This window comes from Mauremys reevesii, linkage group 9 (genome assembly GCF_016161935.1).
Source record: "Mauremys reevesii isolate NIE-2019 linkage group 9, ASM1616193v1, whole genome shotgun sequence".
In the NCBI taxonomy this organism is placed as follows: Eukaryota; Metazoa; Chordata; order Testudines; family Geoemydidae; genus Mauremys; species Mauremys reevesii.
In genome coordinates this window covers 102,544,379-102,564,258 of record NC_052631.1, presented here as the reverse complement: position 1 = coordinate 102,564,258, position 19,880 = coordinate 102,544,379, and the positions used below count along the sequence as shown (strand labels likewise).

Here is a 19,880-nt window from a genome sequence, read left to right as displayed (position 1 = left end):
AGTGGTTTCAATTGTTGTTTGTTGCTCTGATTGTTTCCCATTCACAATCTTAGTACTATACAAGCTTAAACAGTTGAACCTTGTGTTGGATCACTGGCCAAACAGGGAGTGGTGACAATTTCTCTTTGCCTGAATGGGCTATCACTAAGACACATTATCTCCCAGTGTTTGTACTCCAGGTCCATAAAGCAAACTTTCAAAATAAATACTTTATTCCTTAAATATTACCCATACATGCATCTCACAATAATTATGAATATTGACAAGTTACGAGCATTCTGTAGATACCTTACATGTTGCTCTTTATGGATAAATATCCTGTAAGACATGTTTGGCAGAGTGAGTTTGTCAGATCTGAGACGAGAGATGTTTGCAAAGAATAGGGGACCCTTTTGAGACATTACCCAGGGTACAGTCTGGACTGATGGATAGCTGTGTCCCTTCAATTCTGCAACCTTTTACCCTACTTCGCTGTGAGAGCAACCAGTCCAGGTCTGCTCTCATGCAGCCTCCAGCATGTAAATCACTCCCAGTTATATTCCATGAGTACTATAGAATTACACTACCAGGCAACACAATCAAACTTCCAGTCCCGGACTTTTTTCCAGAAATGTGTGTCTTGTACTGTCCAACACCCTCCTGGATGATACGAGCTCATATAAGGTTTGTCATTTATTAATAGAAAATGATATGCACAAATCTTGTTATCCCAAACATTTCAATCTTACACTGGTTAGATAAAACAGCAACAAAAAACATTATTAACTATAGAAAGATAGATTTTAAGTGACCAAGTAATGAGGCGTATAAGTCAGAATTTGTTACAAGGAAATAAAAGGTAAAATGCAACTAACATCTAATTTAACAAGCTAAGTGAAAACAAAGCAAAGGTGTCTCTCACCACATGTTCCAACACTCTTACTGGCTGAACCTCTTTCAATCAGGATCTTTCCCCCAGTGCATTTCTGCTTCCTTTGTTCTTCAGAGGTTGATGATGCCGTGGATATGGAGAGAGAACAAGTGAGAAATGATTTGGGTTGAATTTTCACAAAACACATGTTCCTTTTCTGCTTCAGATGACCATGAAGACTGGAAAAGGGTGGGTGGATGTTGGAAAAGCCGCCCTTGCTGATGGATTTCTTGTGATTGCCATAAATGTAAGTTTCTGGCTAGGTACAGTCTCCTGCAAACACTCTTACTAGCAAGTGCTACAACTGAGTAACAGCTTTCTGGGTGCTTTTGTTTTCTTTTCCAGAGTCTAGAAAAACTATATGCCCAATTAATGAAGAGGAGCAGTGGTGAGGCAGATATCCAGGTGCACAAAGCTGATGTAGAGAAGGACCTATTCAAAGTGCTGTCTTACCAGGCTGAATCAGTACGTGTCCTGGCCAGTTTCCCTTTATAGGTCACTGGGGAATATGGAATGTATGAATGATCATTCTGGAACTTTGACTGACTTGTTAGAAGTGTGCGTTCCTGTCATTAAACTGGAAAGATATGTTTCCCTAGATCTGCTGAAAGGTCTCAGATTTGACCCCTCAGCATTGCAGTAATTTAAGCATTCTTAATATACCTATTTTTTCGACATGCATCTTCACTAATTTACCATCCTGCAAAGTTGTTTAGATCATTTCCTGAAGACTCTGAGTATGTCTACACAGCAACTAGACACCTGCTGCTGGCCTGTGCAGCTGACTCGGGCTGGGGCTGTGGGACTGTTTCATTGCTGTATAGACTCCCGGCTTGGGCTAGAACCTGGGTTCTAGGACCCTGCGAGATGAGTGTCCCAGAACTCAGGCCCCAGCTCAAGTCCAGAAGTCTACACAGCACTAAAACAGCCCCCTCAGCGCAAGCCCCACTAGCCTGAGTTGGCTGGTACAGGCCAGCCATGGGTTTTTCTTTTCTGTGTAGACATACCTTCTGTCATTTAACTAGCAGGAGTGTTTATAAAATGGACAGCTATCTTTTCGAGGCCTGAGTCACCTCCTGCTAAGATCTGTGTTTCACTGGCTGAAGAAACAAGATATCTGGTGTTGCTTTGGAACCAGGGTCTCCACATCCACAGCAGTGCAACATATATCTAGTGAGATATGTAAATTCAAAACCAGACATCTCTGTGCCAGTATTCTGTCACTAAAGTAATCAAATAATACTTCAGTGCAACCTTGCATTTAGATCACAAGTAGCCAAGATCTAAGAGGTATTAAAAGCTGCACACATATTTGCAGTGCATAATAACAACTTTATTGAATGTGCCACTAGATGGTAATCTTTAGATATACTAAACACACACATATAAACTATTTTTTTTATGTACAATGTTTTTTATATACAAGTAGGGAGGTCATCATTGCCAACTCATGATTTTATGATGAGTCTCATGATATTTGGTGATTTTTCTTAAAGCTCCAACCCCTGCAAATCATGCAAATAGGCAAGAATCTCATCTTTTAAAAAATAATTAAAAAAAAAGTAAATTTGTAGTTGTGACGGTGCTGCCCGTGGGAGCCAGCTGAGGTCACTCATTCAGGGTGAACTGCAAACAAAACGGGGCAGACAAACCCCAAACGCTGGTGGTTATTTCAATACTTAGATTTACCAACCAGCACAAAACAGCTTCTCTGGTACCTCACTGGTCACTTAGAAGTCCAAACCACGCAGTTCCCTTAAAGTACCCAGCCTTAGGCCTCCGTCCAGACACACCTGTCAGATATATGATGATGATTCCTAAGAATCTGATCTCATCATATAAAAGAAAAGGTTCTTCCAATCCCAAAGGATCAGCCACATACCCAGGTCCAATTATAACTTAGATCTTACCCAAAATACATGCTATAGCCAATTCTTATTAACTAAGCTAAAATTTATTAAAAAAGAAAAGAGAGAGAGTGTTGGTTAAAAGATCAATATACATACAGACTTGAATTCAATTCTTGAGGTTCAGATACATAGTAGAGGAGAGCTTGTAGTTGCCAAAAGTCCTTTTAGAAACAGTCCATAGGTTACAGTCCAATTTCCATATTCAGGGTGGCTCCAGTAAGTGACTGGGGATCTCAATCCTTATGGCTTAAGGTTTTCCCCTCTTGAAACCCAAAGCAGATCTGAGATGAAGCAGCATTGTGTCCCAGGATTCTTATACATTTCCAGCAGCCTTTCTGCCTGAGAAAACAATAGGCTTAACTCCTTCTCCCAAATCTCCTGGCAATTAGCACAGAGTAATTTATCCATTAAACAGTTCAGATACAGGTTACCACAACCTTCAAAGAGACACATAGACAATAACACTATTTCACTCAAGTATCATTATAAATGTTAATATTCCTTTTTTGATCTTTGAATTAAAACTATAGCAATAGACAAGACTTGTTTGCTTACATCACACGACCTGAGCAAACATCTCCAACATCTCCCCTTCTACCTCTAACAATGCAGACTTGCATTTCAAAGCTCTGTTCATTTACATATCTTCCTAACCAGTCCTTAAGGTTCACCCATGGGTTAGGTCAGTCGGTGAGGTGAGTTAATTAACTCTTTCTGGCCCCGTCACCTTTCAATGAGATATTATATTATACTCATAATGTCACAGTAGTCCTTTAGAAGAAAAGTTTGAAAATGACACAACTGTACTCTTCTACAGCACTAAAAAGAAAATAAAAACAACACCTTTCTTTTGTTTTTTCTTTCTTTCTTTAAAAAAAATCTCATGATTTGTAAGCCACCCATGATCTTTGAATAGTTGGGATTGGCAAAACTAAAAAGTGGTACAGACATTGGGGTACAAATAGGGAGACAATGGAGGGGCCAATGTGGCTGGAGATCAGATTTGCTGAACTGTGTTCCCAAACTTTTTACTATGGTGATCCACCAACTGCATTTTATCATTTTTTTGTGTGTGACTCTCTCAGGGTCTATATTCATGGGGGAGGCCCAAAAATCATTGGCCAGCATCCTTCTCCTCCTCATCACCCCACTGAGGGGCATTGACTACATGCAGCAGGGCCCTCTGCCTTGGTACTGCAATCCTAATTCTGGCCTGGAATGGTGAGGAGGCCCCAGGAGAAGAGGAGTCGGAGAGTGAACCTACCCTGCATTCACTTTACAGTGGTGGCTCCAGTGGAACTGGGCTTGGCTTCCCATTCCAGATGTTTTGACCTGGTGCATGAGTTCACAGTGCCACTCAGGTTTGATCCAGCCAATGGAGGGGTGCCTGGGCCAAACCTGAGTGGCATGGCAACCATGTACACCAAGTTGTGACACCTATAGTTGGGAGGTAGGCACAGCCCTGCAGGACAGGACGGAGCCACTACTGTCTGATGGGGTGGGCTCATTCTCCAATGCCCTCTTCCCTCCACACTGGGCCCATGACCCATCTACAATCTTCCCATGACCCACTATTTGGGGAACTCTGGCTTATACCATATTTCATGTATCTTCATGGCAATTTTAACATATGTAGGATCATGTGATCATTTCCTTCAAGTTCACGCACTATAACCTCAGAGTTTCACGATGTGTCTTGCTGTTTTTGTTATCTCTCCATTTACAGTATAGTGAGTTGCACTGTATTGTTAGCCGGCAGGGTATTTAAAGATAAATTGCTTTTATTCTAACAATCTGTTGGCATGTTCTGTTGCTTTCTTAGGCAGTTGTTCAAGGGTATTTTCAAAAAGCAGTGACATGTTTGCAACGCTGCAAAGATATGTTGACAAGGCTGCCAAAACAGGTCAGTGAAATCAGACCTTTTGTGTCCTTCCAAAAGTTTAATATTAACAAGAAAGAAAGCAGCTTTTCAAGGAGATACTGATGTCTCAGAAAATTCTGAAAAATATTCATCAAATTCTCTGTACATCTATTCTGTGTCTTTCCTTTGCTTGTTCTTTGTACTAAGGACATTTGTTTCTTCAAAGTTCACCTACTCTTGCCTGCTTCCCGCAGCTCCCATTGGCTGGGAACGGCGAACTGCGGCCACTGGGAGCTGCGGGTGGTTGTGCATGCGGACAATCAATGTAAACAAACTATCTCACGGCCCACCAGTGGATTACCGTGACAGGCCCCATGCAGCCCACGGGCCACAGGTTGCCCACCACTACTCTACAGCGTAAATAATAAAATCTGAAGGGATGGATGAAGGCTGAAATCTGACTTTTGAAAGCGAAATGTGGCACTGTGCATGTTGTGGTTGAATGGGATTTAACTGGTTTCTGTGACAACCTCCGCATATCCTTAAGAGTATCTGAGTGACTGTAACTCACTTGAGGAGTTCTGCTTTCATTCTAGTTGCATGGACAAAGCTGCAATCATTGGATGAATCATTAAAGTGACCCACTGGGGTTTTTGTATTGCTGCTTTTTGTTTCATTTTAAATGTTACATGTTTTCCAACGAAACTCTTCCATTAAATAATGTTAAACTTGATGGCTTAGAACAGTGGCTCTCAAACTTTCCTGCTAAGGTCTCTAGGTAATGTTTTAAGAGGGAGACATGGAACAGAGGGTGGGTCTTCACTGGCTGAAACTGAATCTTGAATGTCACTGGATTGATCTGCTTGAGAATCTTGGGTGGGCCTAGGTATTGGTGATCTAGCTTAGCCGATGCTCAGGTTGATTTGAGATTCTGAGTTGATAACCAGACCTTGCTGGTTGATAACTGGAGCAGATAACTGATGCTAAAGTTAGGTGCAGCCCGGTGACCCCAATCAGCTTAATGCTTGTAGACCACATCTGCCTGCAGAAGTTCACGCTGTAAAGTGGGTGCTGACTGGTGGCTGGCTGGTTTTGTTAAGACAGGTGTGGGTCAAGAAGCCACCCTCTGTTCTTTGCAGCATTATGATAAGCTATTGGCAATCTTGATGCCTATCTGGATAAATGCATCCAGCCCAGTCGGGGATTCTATCTGTGCCAGCTCCTCCTTGAGTCCACCATTTACACCCAGCTGGAAGTGATAACACTGAGCGGCCTTGTTCCAGTTTGTGTCTGTTACCTGGTGCTGAAATTCTGCAGCATAGTGAGCAGCCGGCTGGCATCCTGCCTCAATACCTGGTGCGTGGCTTCTGCTGTATGTTACTATTTGGGTTGTTGAAGTAGCTTGAACAAATTCCTTGAACTGATGCAAGAGGGGACTAGATTTCTCAAGCAGTGGAGAATCCCAGCTCAACGCTTCCCCAGTCAACAGACTAATGACGAGTCCCACTGTGGTTTGGTTGGCAGGAAATGACTGTGAGCACAGCAGGAACAGGAACTGGTGCTGGTTTAAGAACCCACAGTATTTTCCACATTCACTATCAAACTTGTCAGACAATTGGAATATTCGATACTCAGTGGGCCTGAGTCACTGATGGCGTGGCTTGTGCCTGCGGCACTACATTCTGTGCCTGAAGGGCATGGACCTGGCTTTAATAGATTCTTCAGGGTGCTCGCTAACTCTGCCAAAGAGGCATCAATTTCAGTGTGGTCCATTCTGCAGCTAAACTACATCTTGTCTTTTTGGGCTGCTCAAACTGTTATGGACCAGGGTGTGACCGGTCATACCTAGTGATCCTAGCAGTGGCGGTCAGACCTAGTGGTTGGATTCAGTGTCAGAGGCCAGGGGCAGCACTGAGGGTTAGAGCCGGAGCTAGGAACCAGGGGTTGGGACCAGAGCTGGGAACTGAGCAGGGGTGGAGCAAGGCTGGGAAGAAGGCATATAGGATCACAGCTGCAGGCATAAGTATTGGAGCCTCCAGCGACTTGCTGCTGAGCTTAAATGCAGACCTGTAGTGATCTTGAAGCCAGTTGAGTGGGCTGGGCTGGGATGGCCAGTCAGGTGATTCTGCTGCAGCCTTATGGCTGAACTGGCTAGCCCCAGGTAGAGCTCTGCAAATCTGCAGATATCCACTTCATATCCATGGACCGTTTTTGCGGGTAGTAGGTCAGATGCAGGGCTCTAGTCACTGGTGGCACCTGGCCCGTGGTGTCTGGCTTGGGCAGCCTGGGGGGCACAGCACGCTCGGGACTGGTGGCCAGCAGCCAGTGGCTGAGGCTGGGCAGCAGATCAGAGTTGGGGCTGTCCAGCACCCACTTGCTGTGCCACTTCCTGTCCAGCAGCTTGGGCCCCTCAGGCAGTGCCATTGTCCCCATCATGGCCTGGCCCGGCAGCACTGGCCATGCTCCCACTCCTGGGCCTGGCCCGCTGGCTCCTGGGCAGCAGGGCCTGCCCGCAGCCATGAGGATTGGAACGGGTGGGGCCCTGGCACCCCATTCCTCCAACACACTGTGATGCAACACGCACTGATGTGCCATTGCTCACGAGCCCCCTGGGAGCAGCATGCAATGCAACACTCCTTCCTCCCAGCAACTCCTTCTGCGCCGCCTCTTTTCCTCAAGACTCTGCCCTCATGTTGCCCCTTACCCCCAGTCCTCATCCTCATGCTGCCTCTTCCCTGCAAGACTCCGCCCCCCCCCCCCACTAGCTCCCTTCCCCTCCTCCGCCCATTGCTAGTCCTATGAGATGGCTTGCTGCTGTGTGTGTGAGTGCAGATGCGGATACAGGTAAAAGACAGCTAGCGGATTGGATCGCATGTTGATCCTGGTGGATGCGGATTGGCTGTACATCCACATTTTTGTATCTGTGCAGGGATCTAGCCCCAGGCTTAACTGAGGTAACTCAGGTTCCTAAAGTTTACACACAGAGGAGCTAATGAAGCAGCAGTATTCTGAAATATCTAATATTGGAAGAACCTTTCCCCCAAACTGTACAGTGCAATAGTTCTTGCTTTTGCGATGGGTTTTTATTCACTCACGAGTGTTTAGCTCCCTAGTGTTTCCTCTCCTATTCTAATTTCCCCTTTTTTAGTTGTCCCTGTTCAATTACTCTGTCGTATTTATTGATGGAAGTGGGCTGCAACATGTACTCGATCAGTTCTACTGTTATGTGTGACCTTGAGGGATTTATTTATTAATGCTGCTTTAGTTTCCCATAGAACAACAATAGAACAATTTTATTCAGATTCCTTTTCCCTCCTATAAAATCAGCTCTGATAGTGATGGGTGTAGCTTTGATATAAAAAGTATTTTAAGTGTGTCTGAGACTCAGCTGCCTTAGATTTCTGAAAGTTACTACAAGAACCTAACAGGAGAAGCACTTTTTTTTAATTGCAGACCTGTTATCTGTCAATCCTCTGCTATAACTTTGGAGTGGAAACCTATGAACAGAAAGGGTATGAACAGAGCTCCTTCTGGCTCAGGTAATGTAAAAGGGAAAACAAAATGCAAAAGTATTTTTTTCTGAGAAAATAGCAAATGTGACTGAAGGAATAGGAAAAAGCAATTTTTAGTTTTTGGATTTAATTGAAAAAGTGCAAAATTTTGTAAAAAAAAAAAAAAAAAAAAAAATCGTGAAAATTTTTGTTTTTGAAAAAGCAGTTTCCTGATGGGGGGAAAAAGTTGTTTGAAATTTTTCATCTAGCTCTAGTATTAAATGAATCAATCTGTAACCCTTCTGCCAGTCAGAGTTGGCAGAAAAAAGGGCCGGGTTCAGTGTCTAGGGGTTCCTTTCCAACAATACAACACAAAACCGTCTTGAGCCTCTACCCAGTGAGCTGCAACAATTACACACCACCCCCTGGGCAGCTCTAAGAGGCAATAAGGAGGGAAGTAACTTAGCATTAATTTGGGAAAACACCGCAAACAGGGTTCATAAACATAAACCATGAGCAAAAGACTCACCCCCTAGTAAGTTGGGCAGTGTCCTTTCCTCTCAGGTTCTTCAGGGCAACAACCCAAAAGTCCCTTTAACATGCCTGTCCCTTCTCTACACCCCACTCACAGTTGCTGTCCTTGGTCAGTGCTGCCCCAGAGTTCAGAGGTTCATCTGCAGAGTTCACCTCCCCTCCTGGGTGGAGGGGGTGGTAAGGAGGCACCTTACATGCTCCACTGCTCGGGCACTCAGTTGCCACGCCTCTCTGCCAGCTGCCCTGCTGGCCACTTGTCATGCCTCTCCACCAGCAGCCTTGTGGGCTGCTTGCTGCACTTCTCTGCCAGCCACCCTGCTGGCCACTCACCAAGATGTCTTCAGGGCCCACCACTTAACACAGCTTTCAGTGGTTTCAGCTCTCAGTGATTTCAGCTGTTAGTGGGGGAGCCTCACTGCTGGTACACACTGAGCAGTCTTTTACATCAGAGACACTGTCCCAAAGCAGGTATCAGTGATTTCAGCTCTGCAGCATGTAACAAGACTGTCAATTGAATCTAAATTAGCTCTTTTATTACATAGTGGAGAGAGGAAGGGTCAAATGGTGTCTAGGACCCTTAAGCCAGGCCCACACCACCAGATGCAAGTACCTGTTGCCACTCTCTCTCAACTCACTGGGTTTTGGAACCCATGTTCCCTGCCTACCGAGTGCCGTTTCGTTGAGGGTGAGTCCCTCTAGCAGGGTATACCAGGTACAGTTCTGCTGCCCTTGATTCACACAATCACTGCTCTTTATTACTCCTGCCCCAATAACAAGAAGACTGGGGATCCAACACCAGCCAAAAATGATCATTTGGGCAAGCAATCCCATCATGCGAGGACCTAGGCAGAGTGGGTGTGCCCATGCAAATGAGATCAGCTCCTGAAGTCCTCTTCCACAGCTCATCACAGATGTCAGGGGAGAGCTCATTCAGACTCTGCTTACAAATCTAAAGCTCTACTTGGCTGAGCAAAGCTAGGCCTACACCCAGCTCAGTGGCTTTTCTCTGTTTACAGGCACATTCTTTCATGTCAACCTCACTGTTATCTCAATATCAGGCATCTCTTTCACATGGATTTTCATGCTCTGACAAGAGGTCCCTTCTTTGCATGTAGAAATATTCATGGCTCTCCTTAATTCTATCCATACCTCTTTTTCTCCCAAGAAGGCTGTGTCTAGGGAGATTGTTCCCAGCTAGTGCCGCATTCATAATGCCATGGTGATGGTTGCACCTTAAGAGATGTGAAAAGTGTAGAAAAATAATTGTCAGCATTATATGCATTTGCTAAAGGTAGTCTTTGACTTGCTCATAAAAGAGCTACATACCAAAAGCCATAATTATGTTGATGAACATTTGTTTAATTTATTAGTTCTCCCTACTTTAGTGTTCTCAGCCACATTCATTGGGCTACAAGGGCACAGGCAGCTCCGCAACTGGCCTGGTGCCTTTACTGCTCACTCACTGTTACATGTGACCTTGACAGATTTATTAGGTTTCCAATGTTGACAACTTGGAGAGAATCCACAAAATAGCAACACAAATGATTTGTCTATCTATTTGGGCTAAATGACAACATGCTAACTATCTACATATATTATAGGGTGTATATTCCAATGTGGGAAAGGAATTGTAAGGAGTGGTAAAACGGGGACCAGGAAGCAGTGCAAGACATTTGGGCTATCAGGAAAAATTATCCTGTGCCAGACTCAGAAAATCAGAATGGATTTTAAAAAAAAAATATTCAGAAGAAATCAACTTGACAATGCCCTCTTTAATCTCAAACATTTAATGATCATAGATATGGAGTCAAGGAAGTCTTGAAGTAGTGTTTAGGGTTAGTTAAAACTGATATTTTGGAGAACATCTCTTTATTTTGTTCCCTGTACTTAGAAGATGGGATACTAAGTGCTCACAAACACCAATGAGAAAATCTTTGGAGTACCGAACTAACCTTTGCAAAGCACAAACATTTGCCTGGATAGAATGTTATAGCACCATCTAGTGGGATTAATGTTATCTCATACTGAGAAAATATCAACTCTGGGAATAAATTCCCACAGACAGAGGCAGCTTAAGGTTTCGTGGGGCCCTGGGCCAGAGCATGTGGGGAGCCCCCTCCCCACACCTTCTGCCTGTGGCTCTGCCCAGGGTCCCACACCATTCTGTCCCTTTCCCCCGTTCCACCCACGGTCCTTCCCCATTCCACCCGCTCACTGCAGCCCTCCTTTGCTCCTTTCTACCTCCCACCCTTGTGGCCCCAAGACTGGAGAAGCTCTTCCCCCCCCCCACAGGGCCCTGAGGCCGCAGCAGGGGGCCAGAGCTCCTCCAGTTCCAGGGTGGCAGACGGGGTCTTGGCGCTGGAGCTTCCCATGCCGCGCGGGGCTTCTAACGGGGAGTGGGACCGAGGCACTGGGGCTTCCCCCACCCCACCCCCCAGCACTGCTGCCAGGGAGCAGAGTGGGGTCAGGCGTGGGGGCTTCCCCTGCCTGCTTGGCACTGCTACCAGGGAGCAGAGCAGGGTCGGAGTGTGGGGCTTGCTCCTGCTGGGGAGAGGGGTCGGGGCGTGGAGACTTCCCCTGCCCTAGTGTTTGTCTGCTGGGGGCAGGGCACCCATTATTCCGGGGCCCCCCAGTTGCCCACAGATGTAATTGGTTTTTGCATCTCAAGTTTTATTTGCATTCATGTCCCATTTGTTACCTAGCTTCAGTTTTATGGAATTCCCCACAGGCATTCACCTCGGAGGCCTTTTATACTGTGAATTAGTTTTTAGAACAAGGACTGGGAACTGAGATTCCTAGGTTCTGTTTCTGGCTCTGTTACTGATTTGCCATGACCTTGAAAGCAAGTCACTTACCTTCTATGTGATTTAGGGCTTGTCTACACTTAAAACACTACAGTGGCACTGCTGCAGTGCTGCAACTACGCTGCTGTAAACTCTTCAGTATAGACACTACCTATGCTGTTGGGAGGGGTTCTCCCATCTTCACAGGCAATCCACCTCCCCAGAGGGCGGTAGCTAAGTCAACAGAAGAATTCTTCCATTAGCCTAGAGCGCTCTACACTGGGTGTTAGGTCAGCTTAATTTAACTGAGAGGTACTGGTGACTGCTTGGGTTACAAACCTCTTTGAGCTTAGGCTGTGAATGTACCCTGTAGTTAACATGAATATCAGAACGTGTTAAACAGAAGCACTTCACCTAAGACAAAATGGGGTTGTGAACCCACCTAGGAGGAGTTTAGACTGAGTGGACAGAGGGGTTTTGATGAACATTGTGTGTGTGAGAGAGGGAAGGCAGAACACACACAAACGGAGAACAAACAGCACCGAGAGAGAGGCAGAGACAAAAAGCAAGAAAGCCAAGCAGTAGCCTGTGAGCACAGCATGACCTGAGAAAAGCCAGTAAGAGCTGTTCAGACTGTTGGCTAAAAAGACTTCAGGGTGCAAGCTAAGAATTTGATTCTTTTGTTCTTGGTTTCTCCTGTGTTTGGAGAAGCAGGACTTTGTACATTCCTTGTAAATAAACAAGTTTGAAAAAAGGACAGCACTACGTATCTACCTCAAAGCGGGGTTATGAAGCTTAATTAACTAACTTGAGTAAAGCAGAAAGAATTTAGTACAATTCAGATCTGGGAGTTTAGAAGGCAAATTAAATCCTCTGTTCTTAGACAGTGGTGAATACTGTGTATGATTGTGTGCTCTGTCTTGTTGTTGTCTTGTCCCATGATAATCATATCAGGCTGTGAAGTTCAAGAATGAATTCAATTACTCTTACAACATCCTTTGTAAGGACACCTTGAGACAAAATGCTAAATTTGAAGAGTATCACTTTCTTTAGCATATGACATTCAAAAGTGTTGGCAGGTGTTAGAGCCTGCTTCTGACACAGCTTGCACAGATGACATATCTTGGTCCTATCTCTATTGATTTTCATTCCTGTAATGTGCCCTGTTGGCAGTCTCATGGATATTATTAAAGGATATTATTTTTTGATGCTTTGATATCAATCAGAGGATCTTTTATCTTGTGACCATTTATTTTAGTTAATATTTTCCTCTGTGTGCTTCTATGTGGCTCCTAACAATAAATGAAATGGAAAAGGTAAGTATGAGCTCACCGCATAGCCCAGAAAGCTGACTGAGTTCTGCTTACATCTTTTAGTCCATATAATTCTGATTTTTTCTTTTAAATTGTAGCCAGAGTTATGAGATTGGGAAAATGGATAAGAAGTATTCTCCCGGGGAAGAAATGCAGGTAAGAAATACACATATAGAAACTTCTGAATTACACACAGACTAATAGCAGGATGTCGTTAGTGCCAGTCCTGCTCTGCAGCCCCCACTGCCTCTCTCTGCCAGTCTTGAGCCTCCCCTCATAGCTCTGCCAGTGGTTATCCATCCTGATCTTTAGCACTTCCTGCTATTTTAGTCCCGCAGAATGGTAGTATAGTGTAAATAATTCTCTACTAGATACTAGGCTGAGTCTGAGACCGAGTCATTGTTGTGTGTGTCCTTAGTCATAGTTGAACCTAGATTTTCATGCAGATGTAAAGCTAGTGCATTAATACTATACTCCAGCTAGTGTATTTGGAGAAGAATTACGTTCTAACCCATAGGCTCCATCTTGACTGGGAAAAGTGGTCACGTTAGGTTAGGTTTAGTGAATGTGTGTTACTAGAGTCTGACCTAAACTTGATCTTTTTCTTAGTTTAAATGAACTTTGAACTTGACCAGCTAAATTGAGCTAAAAGTTATCCTGCATCTACAGAAGGAAAAAGGTCAAGTTTAGGTCAGGCTTAGTTAGCATGTTTATTAAGCCTGACCTAAACTTAACCAGTTTACCATGTCAAGACAAATCTTCAGAAGGGATAAGAGTACAATTGTTATATGATGGTAGTGCCTAGCAGTCCCAATCAAGGAACAACACATTGTGCTTGGCACTGTACCTCTAGTAACAGAGAAGACAGTCCCTGGCCCAGTGTGCTTACAGTGAATATTATTCACAGCTTATATTTCCATCTCCTTCATTTCCACTCCTTTGTGCAATATTTAAGTATTGTTTTTGGTTATTTCATTTGCGTTTAATGATTCACTTTATCTTTTCTTTTTAGGCTAAAGTGCTGCGGTTATTAGCCACTGTCTATTTGGAGTGGGATTGCGAACAGTATCAAGACAAGGCTCTCAGAGCTATAAGCCTGGCTAACGAGGTTGTAACTTACTGTGATGTCTAAGCAGGCTGGATTGATTTAAGACACCAATTTTAATAATGATTTAAATTGGCAAGCAGGAAACCTTGATTTAAATAGTCCTGTGGCACCGTATAGACTAACAGACGTATTGGAGCATAAGCTTTCGTGGGTGAATACCTACTTCATCAGACAAAATCACTGATGATGCGTTGGAGAGGTTTTAACTGAGGACTGTAGGTGATGACCAGTGGAGTTCTGTTGGTTTCTTTCTTGGGCTTGTCTTGCAGCAGGAGGCTTCTGGGTACATGTCTGGCTCTGTTGACTTGTTTCCTTATTACCTTATTATTGTTCTTTGAGATGTGTTGCACTTGTCCATTCTATGACATGCCTTCCTATGCCTCTCCATCGGAGTTATAGTAAGAAGGAAGTGAAGGAGGCTAGAGACAACTCTGCTCTTCATACCTGCATGCAGTGGTGTGCAGCAGCAGGGGGAGCCCTAGCTACTCAGTGGGTACCACTGAGGGAAAAAGTTTCCAGTGCCCATGTGGTGGACGTGCAGACACCAAGAGTGGAATGGACATATGCAACACATCTTGAAGAACAATTACACAACAGGTTAGTAACGTTTTTCCCAGGTGCACTTTCTGTTGATAATCAAGTGTGGGAAAGAGTTTGTGCCATGCAAACCCATAAGCATTTGAAGTATTAGTCTATTCAGGTTTTTATTTTGCTGCCATCACTGTAGTTTCTAAGCACTGAAGTGCACAATCTCCTAAATTGCCTGGAATCCTACTTGTTATTAATTCTACATTAATCCAGTTAATTCAAGCCCTTGTAGGGGAGGAATGAATTCTGCCAGAATGTAAACATTCAGAACATACTCAGCCTTTATTTGGAAATGTCTATAGATGGATCCAGCAAGATCAGGTTGCTGTATTTTGCTCTTGAGACCTACTCAGAACCTCTTGGCAACATAAAAATTAAGAAAGAAAAATGAAAATTTAGACACTGAGTGTGGAAAGATTGCCAGTTACATAGCCATTGCTTGGGACATTTAAAACTAGAATGGAGAATACTGTGGAGACTATGGGCATGTCTTCACTGGCAGCGCTTTAACATGGCTTATGTTAATTTAACATGGCTTATGTCATGGCAGCACTCTAAAAAAAACCAGCCCTGCAAGGGGAATAGCTACCAGTGTTGGGAGTGCGGCTCCCAGCGCTGCTGCACTGTCTACACTGGCACTTTACAGCGCTGAAACTTGCAGTGCTCAGGGGTGTGTTTTTTCACACCCCTGAGTGAGAAAGTTGCAGCACTGTAAAGTGCCAGTGTATACAAGCCCTATGTTGTGGGGGAGAAAGCCTGTCCTGGCTAGAATTTCCTGACATTCTGTCATGTTTGTGAATGTGCTGGACTCTTGATAGGATTCTGCTGAAATTGTTCTCTGAGTTTAAAAAAATAATTTGGCTCTTCATGTAATGTCATTGTTTATCAATATGCAGGAGAATATGCATCCAGCTGGGTTTTTCTTGAAAATTAAAATCCTTCTGAAAAGTGCAGCATCTGATGAAGGCATCAGGACAGGTATATCAGCTCTGTATGTAATGTGGTTCAGAATAATGTCATTGTATTCCAGGCCCAAGAAGTAAGACTGAATGATGTGGGAGAGAGTTGAAATTAATCTCTCATCCATTATAGAAGAAGGCGACTTATTTGCTAAATGTCACAGCCTGGTTTTGGGATGTATGTGGTGTGGAAATCTGTCTAAAATTATTATAGCAATCCTTGGGAATACCGATGCTATTGAAGGCCTGGTGTAACTTTGAATAAAAGGAAAAAGTTACTTTTGCTGATGAGTGACAGTTGTATGCATTTGCTGGGGGAGGACTTGTTAGTACTAAGATAGTGAAAAGGCAGCTGTGTAAAAATGTTGGTAGTTTTAGACTTTGGGCTGTATTCACTCAGGGTGAAATTAAATTTTGTGTAGAAGGCCAACACAGTTACTCCTCTGCTTGTGGGGGTAAGATACTACTGCACATGAGTAATGATGCAGAGTCTGGCTGAGTATAAGTAGAGTGGTCAAGATAGTGATTGGCCATGCGTTGATAAAATAAAGTTCTCCTTCGAGTAGTGTCCCTATGGGTCCTCCATTGTAGCTGTGTCTGTGTCCCTGTGCTACTGACTGGTGAACTTCGATAGCAGTGTCTGTTGGGCTCACACATGCGGTACCTATCCTCATGCTGTGCCACGAGGCTAGTCAGGCTAACCGTCCTCAGTTCTTTCTCTACAGAAAAGAAGAAAAAAGAAAAGAGAGGAATTTTTTCTTCCATCGTCCCTGGTGGGGGCGGGAGACCCCCGTGGACAAGGGTGTGCCTGGCTCTTGGGGGCATCAAAAAGTGCCACACTTGCAGCAAGGCAATCCCAGTCACGGACAAGCACTCTCAATACATTTTCTGCCTTGGCGGGGGCCACGTTCAACAAAAGTGTTCCCTCTGCCAACAACTTGGACTGAGATCCCGCAAAGACCGAGAGCTTCACCAGAAGATCATCTTCATGGATGAGGATCTCCGACCACAGTCCCCAGTCAGGCGTGAGTCTTCCTCCCAGCCTTTGACTTCAAAGGATAGTGGGTCAAGAAAGCGGTCTGGGAAGTCCTTTCAAATGCTAAAGAAGAGAATGGGAAGCCTCCTCAGCGAGCCCAGGGATAACTGAAACCGATCACCATCTCGCTCAGTATCCTTGGCACTGCAGGCACTGAAGTCATCTGGCACCCATACCTCACAGCAACCGTTGGCACCTGGAGCTGCTGACAGGCCCACGGAACCTTTGGGCATTGGCACCGAGTCTCTGGTACGGAAGGATAAGGGCAAATGCCCTAAACTGCTCCCAGAATGTGAACCGTCAGTGGTAATACTAGTGGCACTGACCTACCTGGCACCAGACAGATTGGTATGGGCAAGATCTCCATCCCCTCTGGCACCGCCACCGATGCTGGGATGCTCGGTGCCGACAGAACTCCAGCAAACCGGGGACCTGTTATATTGGAAATTCCAAACTCACCACCCCTCGGTACTCAGATGATGGCACCGAGCCATGGTCGCCCAAGAGGTATTTCCCTACAATCCTGCTACACTCCTTCATGGTCAAGCAAAGGATCTGACAGTGAGTCAGATGGGGCTTCTGAGTACTCCTGCTGGGCTCCATATGGGACCCAATACCAAAAGAGTCCAGGAATGTACCACCAGATGGCACTGCTGCCATCCTGGTATGGTCACCCATGGGCACCTCCACCAGGCCTTATGTCACCACAGTGGCTCTACAGGGACCACTGGACAGCTCATCGCCAGAGTTCCTCCAGGGCACCGCGTATCAGAGAACCTCACAGACAGCCTCTCTCAGCTATAGCATCATGAGCCTCAGTACCCTTAGAGGTTATGGAGCAGGAGATGGATGCTGAGGAGGAGATTGCACCCAATGCCATATCCTCCTCTTTGCCAGATAAGGCAGTCATGCCATCACAGCCCTCCATAGCAGATGATTTTCTCCTGTTCCTGGAGCTGGCAAAGAGAGTGGTTGACACCCTCCATATACCATTGGAGGAGGATAAGGATATGCACCACCAACTTATGATATCCTCCATGTCTCATCCACCTCCAAAGTCATCCTCCCAATTTAATGAGGCCATCCTAGACCCTGCTAAGGCAGTGTGGGAACCCCAGGCCTCGATGGTCCCGACTTGCAAGCAAGTGGACAAAAAATACTCTGTCCCCACAAAGGAATTGCCAAGAAGATTGATGCCTCCCTCCACTCCCTGAAGGATTCCAGGGCCACTCTGAGATCACTGGGAGTTTATACACCAGTGCAAAAGAGACGATTCAGCTCACAATACCAACACAGGCACTATTCAGCACTGTTCCCCGTGCAGCAGCACTATGAGCCCCAGAGGAAGAAGGGGAGATTCTCGAAGTGGAAGCCCTCAGGCTCCCAGTCCTTGGCCTAACCACCTGCCCCTAAGCACTACTTTTGACGGGGAGGTTGAGGTGCCATGAGACCACTCCTCACTATCACCTGTGACCACACACCTATTTGGCCACTGTTTGGCAGCATTCTGCAGTGCCCGGGAGCACGTAACATTGGACATATGAGTCCTAGAGATTGCCAGATCTGGATATTTCATCCATTTCACCTCCTACCTCCTCCACAACATTCTTCCCTGTCCCTCTTCAGGGACCCTTCTCACGAGAGTCTACTATGGCAGGACATAGACCGCCTCCTGCAATTAGGAGCCATAGAACCAGGACCTCAACATCTACGAGGCTAGGGGTTCTGCTCTTCGTACTACTTAATACCCAAAAGGAAGGGAGGTTGGAGACCCATCCTGGACCTAAGAACTCTCAACAAGTTTGTCAAAACTCAGACATTCAAGATGGTCACACTATTGATGATCATTCTGTCACTGGAATAGGGAGACTGGTTTTCAGCCCTCAACCCACAAGATGCGTATTTTCACATCTCAATACTACTGGCTCTCAGACATTTCCTCAGGTTCACTCTGAGAAACAACCATTACCAATACAGAGTCCTTCCCTTCGGACTTTCATCGACCCTGAGAGTATTTTCCAAAGTTCTCAGTGGTGGTCACCCATTTAAGATCTCAAGGGATGATGATCTATCCTTACCTAGACGATTGTCTCCTCAGAGTCTGGTTGCTTCAGGAGGCTCGTCGAGCCACTGAAGAGACAATAACCTTGTTCAAGGATCTGGGACTACTGGGGGAGGGATAGCTCAGTGGTTTGAGCATTGGCCTGCTAAACCCAGGGTTGTGAGTTCAATCCTTGAGGGGGCCACTTAGGGAGCTGGGGCAAAATCAGTACTTGGTCCTACTAGTGAAGGCAGGGGGCTGGACTCCATGACCTTTCAAGGTCCCTTCCAGTTCTAGGAGATTAGGATATCTCCAATTATTACCTTACTATTACCTAAGTCTACCCTTATGCCAGTGCAATACCTGGAATTTAGAGGGGCCGACCTAGACGCCTAGACTACAAGCCAAAGGCTTCCTACCTCAGGACAGATTTCACTCCCTGGTATAGATAGACACAACTCAATACAGCCCTCAAGTGCCAGCCAGAACCTGCCTCCAGCTTCTGGGGCATATGGCTGCCGGCATGGCGGTAATTCCTCATGCCAGACTTCAGATGTGATGCCTACAGCTGTGGTTCAGCTCGGTTTACAGGCTGAACAGGGACAGTCTGGCCAGACCCCGTCACTACCCACCAGGGTCAAAAACTCCCTGGACTGGTGAAAAGACCCAACCAATGCATGTAAAGGGATCCTCTCCCTACAGGGGCCACCTTTGTCACTCCTTATCATGGACACATCCCTCCTAGGGGGGAAGGATAGTTCAGTGGTTTGAGCATTGGCCTGCTAAACCCAGGGTTGTGAGTTCAATCCTTGAGGGGGCCACTTAGGGATCTGGGGCAAAAATCAGTACTTGGTGAAGGCAGGGGTTAGACTTGATGACCTTTCAAGGTCAGTTCTAGGAGATGGGTATATCTCCAATTATTATTTTATATTTATTTAGGATGAGGCGCACATTTAAACAGTCTCACAGCACGAGGCAAATGGTCGCCAGCAGAGATCTCCCTTCATATCAATCTCCTTGAACTGAGAGCGGTCAGGAACGCCTGTACCAATTTCCTTCTGCTGATAGCAAGCTCACATATAAAGGTCCTGATGGACAACGTGGCCTGCATGGATTACATAAATCTCCAAGGAGGAGCCTGATCACCTCTCTGTGCGCAGAAGCGATGAAACTGTGGAATCGGTGCATTTCTCACAATCTGGTCCATGACTTACCTCTCAGGCACACAAAACATGATAGCATACAAACTCAGTTGCACATTCTTGCATGACCACAAGTGGGAGATGCACCCATCAGTACTTCAGGGCTTGTTCACATGGCGGGGAACACTGTCCACAGATCTGTTT

General features: G+C 45.4%; 1 protein-coding gene across 12 annotated transcripts in view; it reads left to right on the top strand.

Moving 5' to 3' along the window:
* TEX11 (testis expressed 11) overlaps positions 1 to 19,880 on the top strand; it is a 127,795-nt gene that overhangs the window by 12,696 nt on the left and 95,219 nt on the right. For 10 of the 12 annotated variants that reach the window (XM_039489484.1, XM_039489483.1, XM_039489487.1 and 7 more), the window contains exons 6-12: positions 1,077 to 1,157; positions 1,256 to 1,375; positions 4,643 to 4,723; positions 8,135 to 8,220; positions 12,901 to 12,958; positions 13,815 to 13,910; positions 15,395 to 15,476. In XM_039489484.1, coding sequence (XP_039345418.1) covers positions 1,077 to 1,157; positions 1,256 to 1,375; positions 4,643 to 4,723; positions 8,135 to 8,220; positions 12,901 to 12,958; positions 13,815 to 13,910; positions 15,395 to 15,476 — 604 coding nt within the window. The remainder of the gene's footprint in view (positions 1 to 1,076; positions 1,158 to 1,255; positions 1,376 to 4,642; positions 4,724 to 8,134; positions 8,221 to 12,900; positions 12,959 to 13,814; positions 13,911 to 15,394; positions 15,477 to 19,880) is intronic. The other 2 variants (XM_039489488.1, XM_039489490.1) reach the window with 2 other exon arrangements.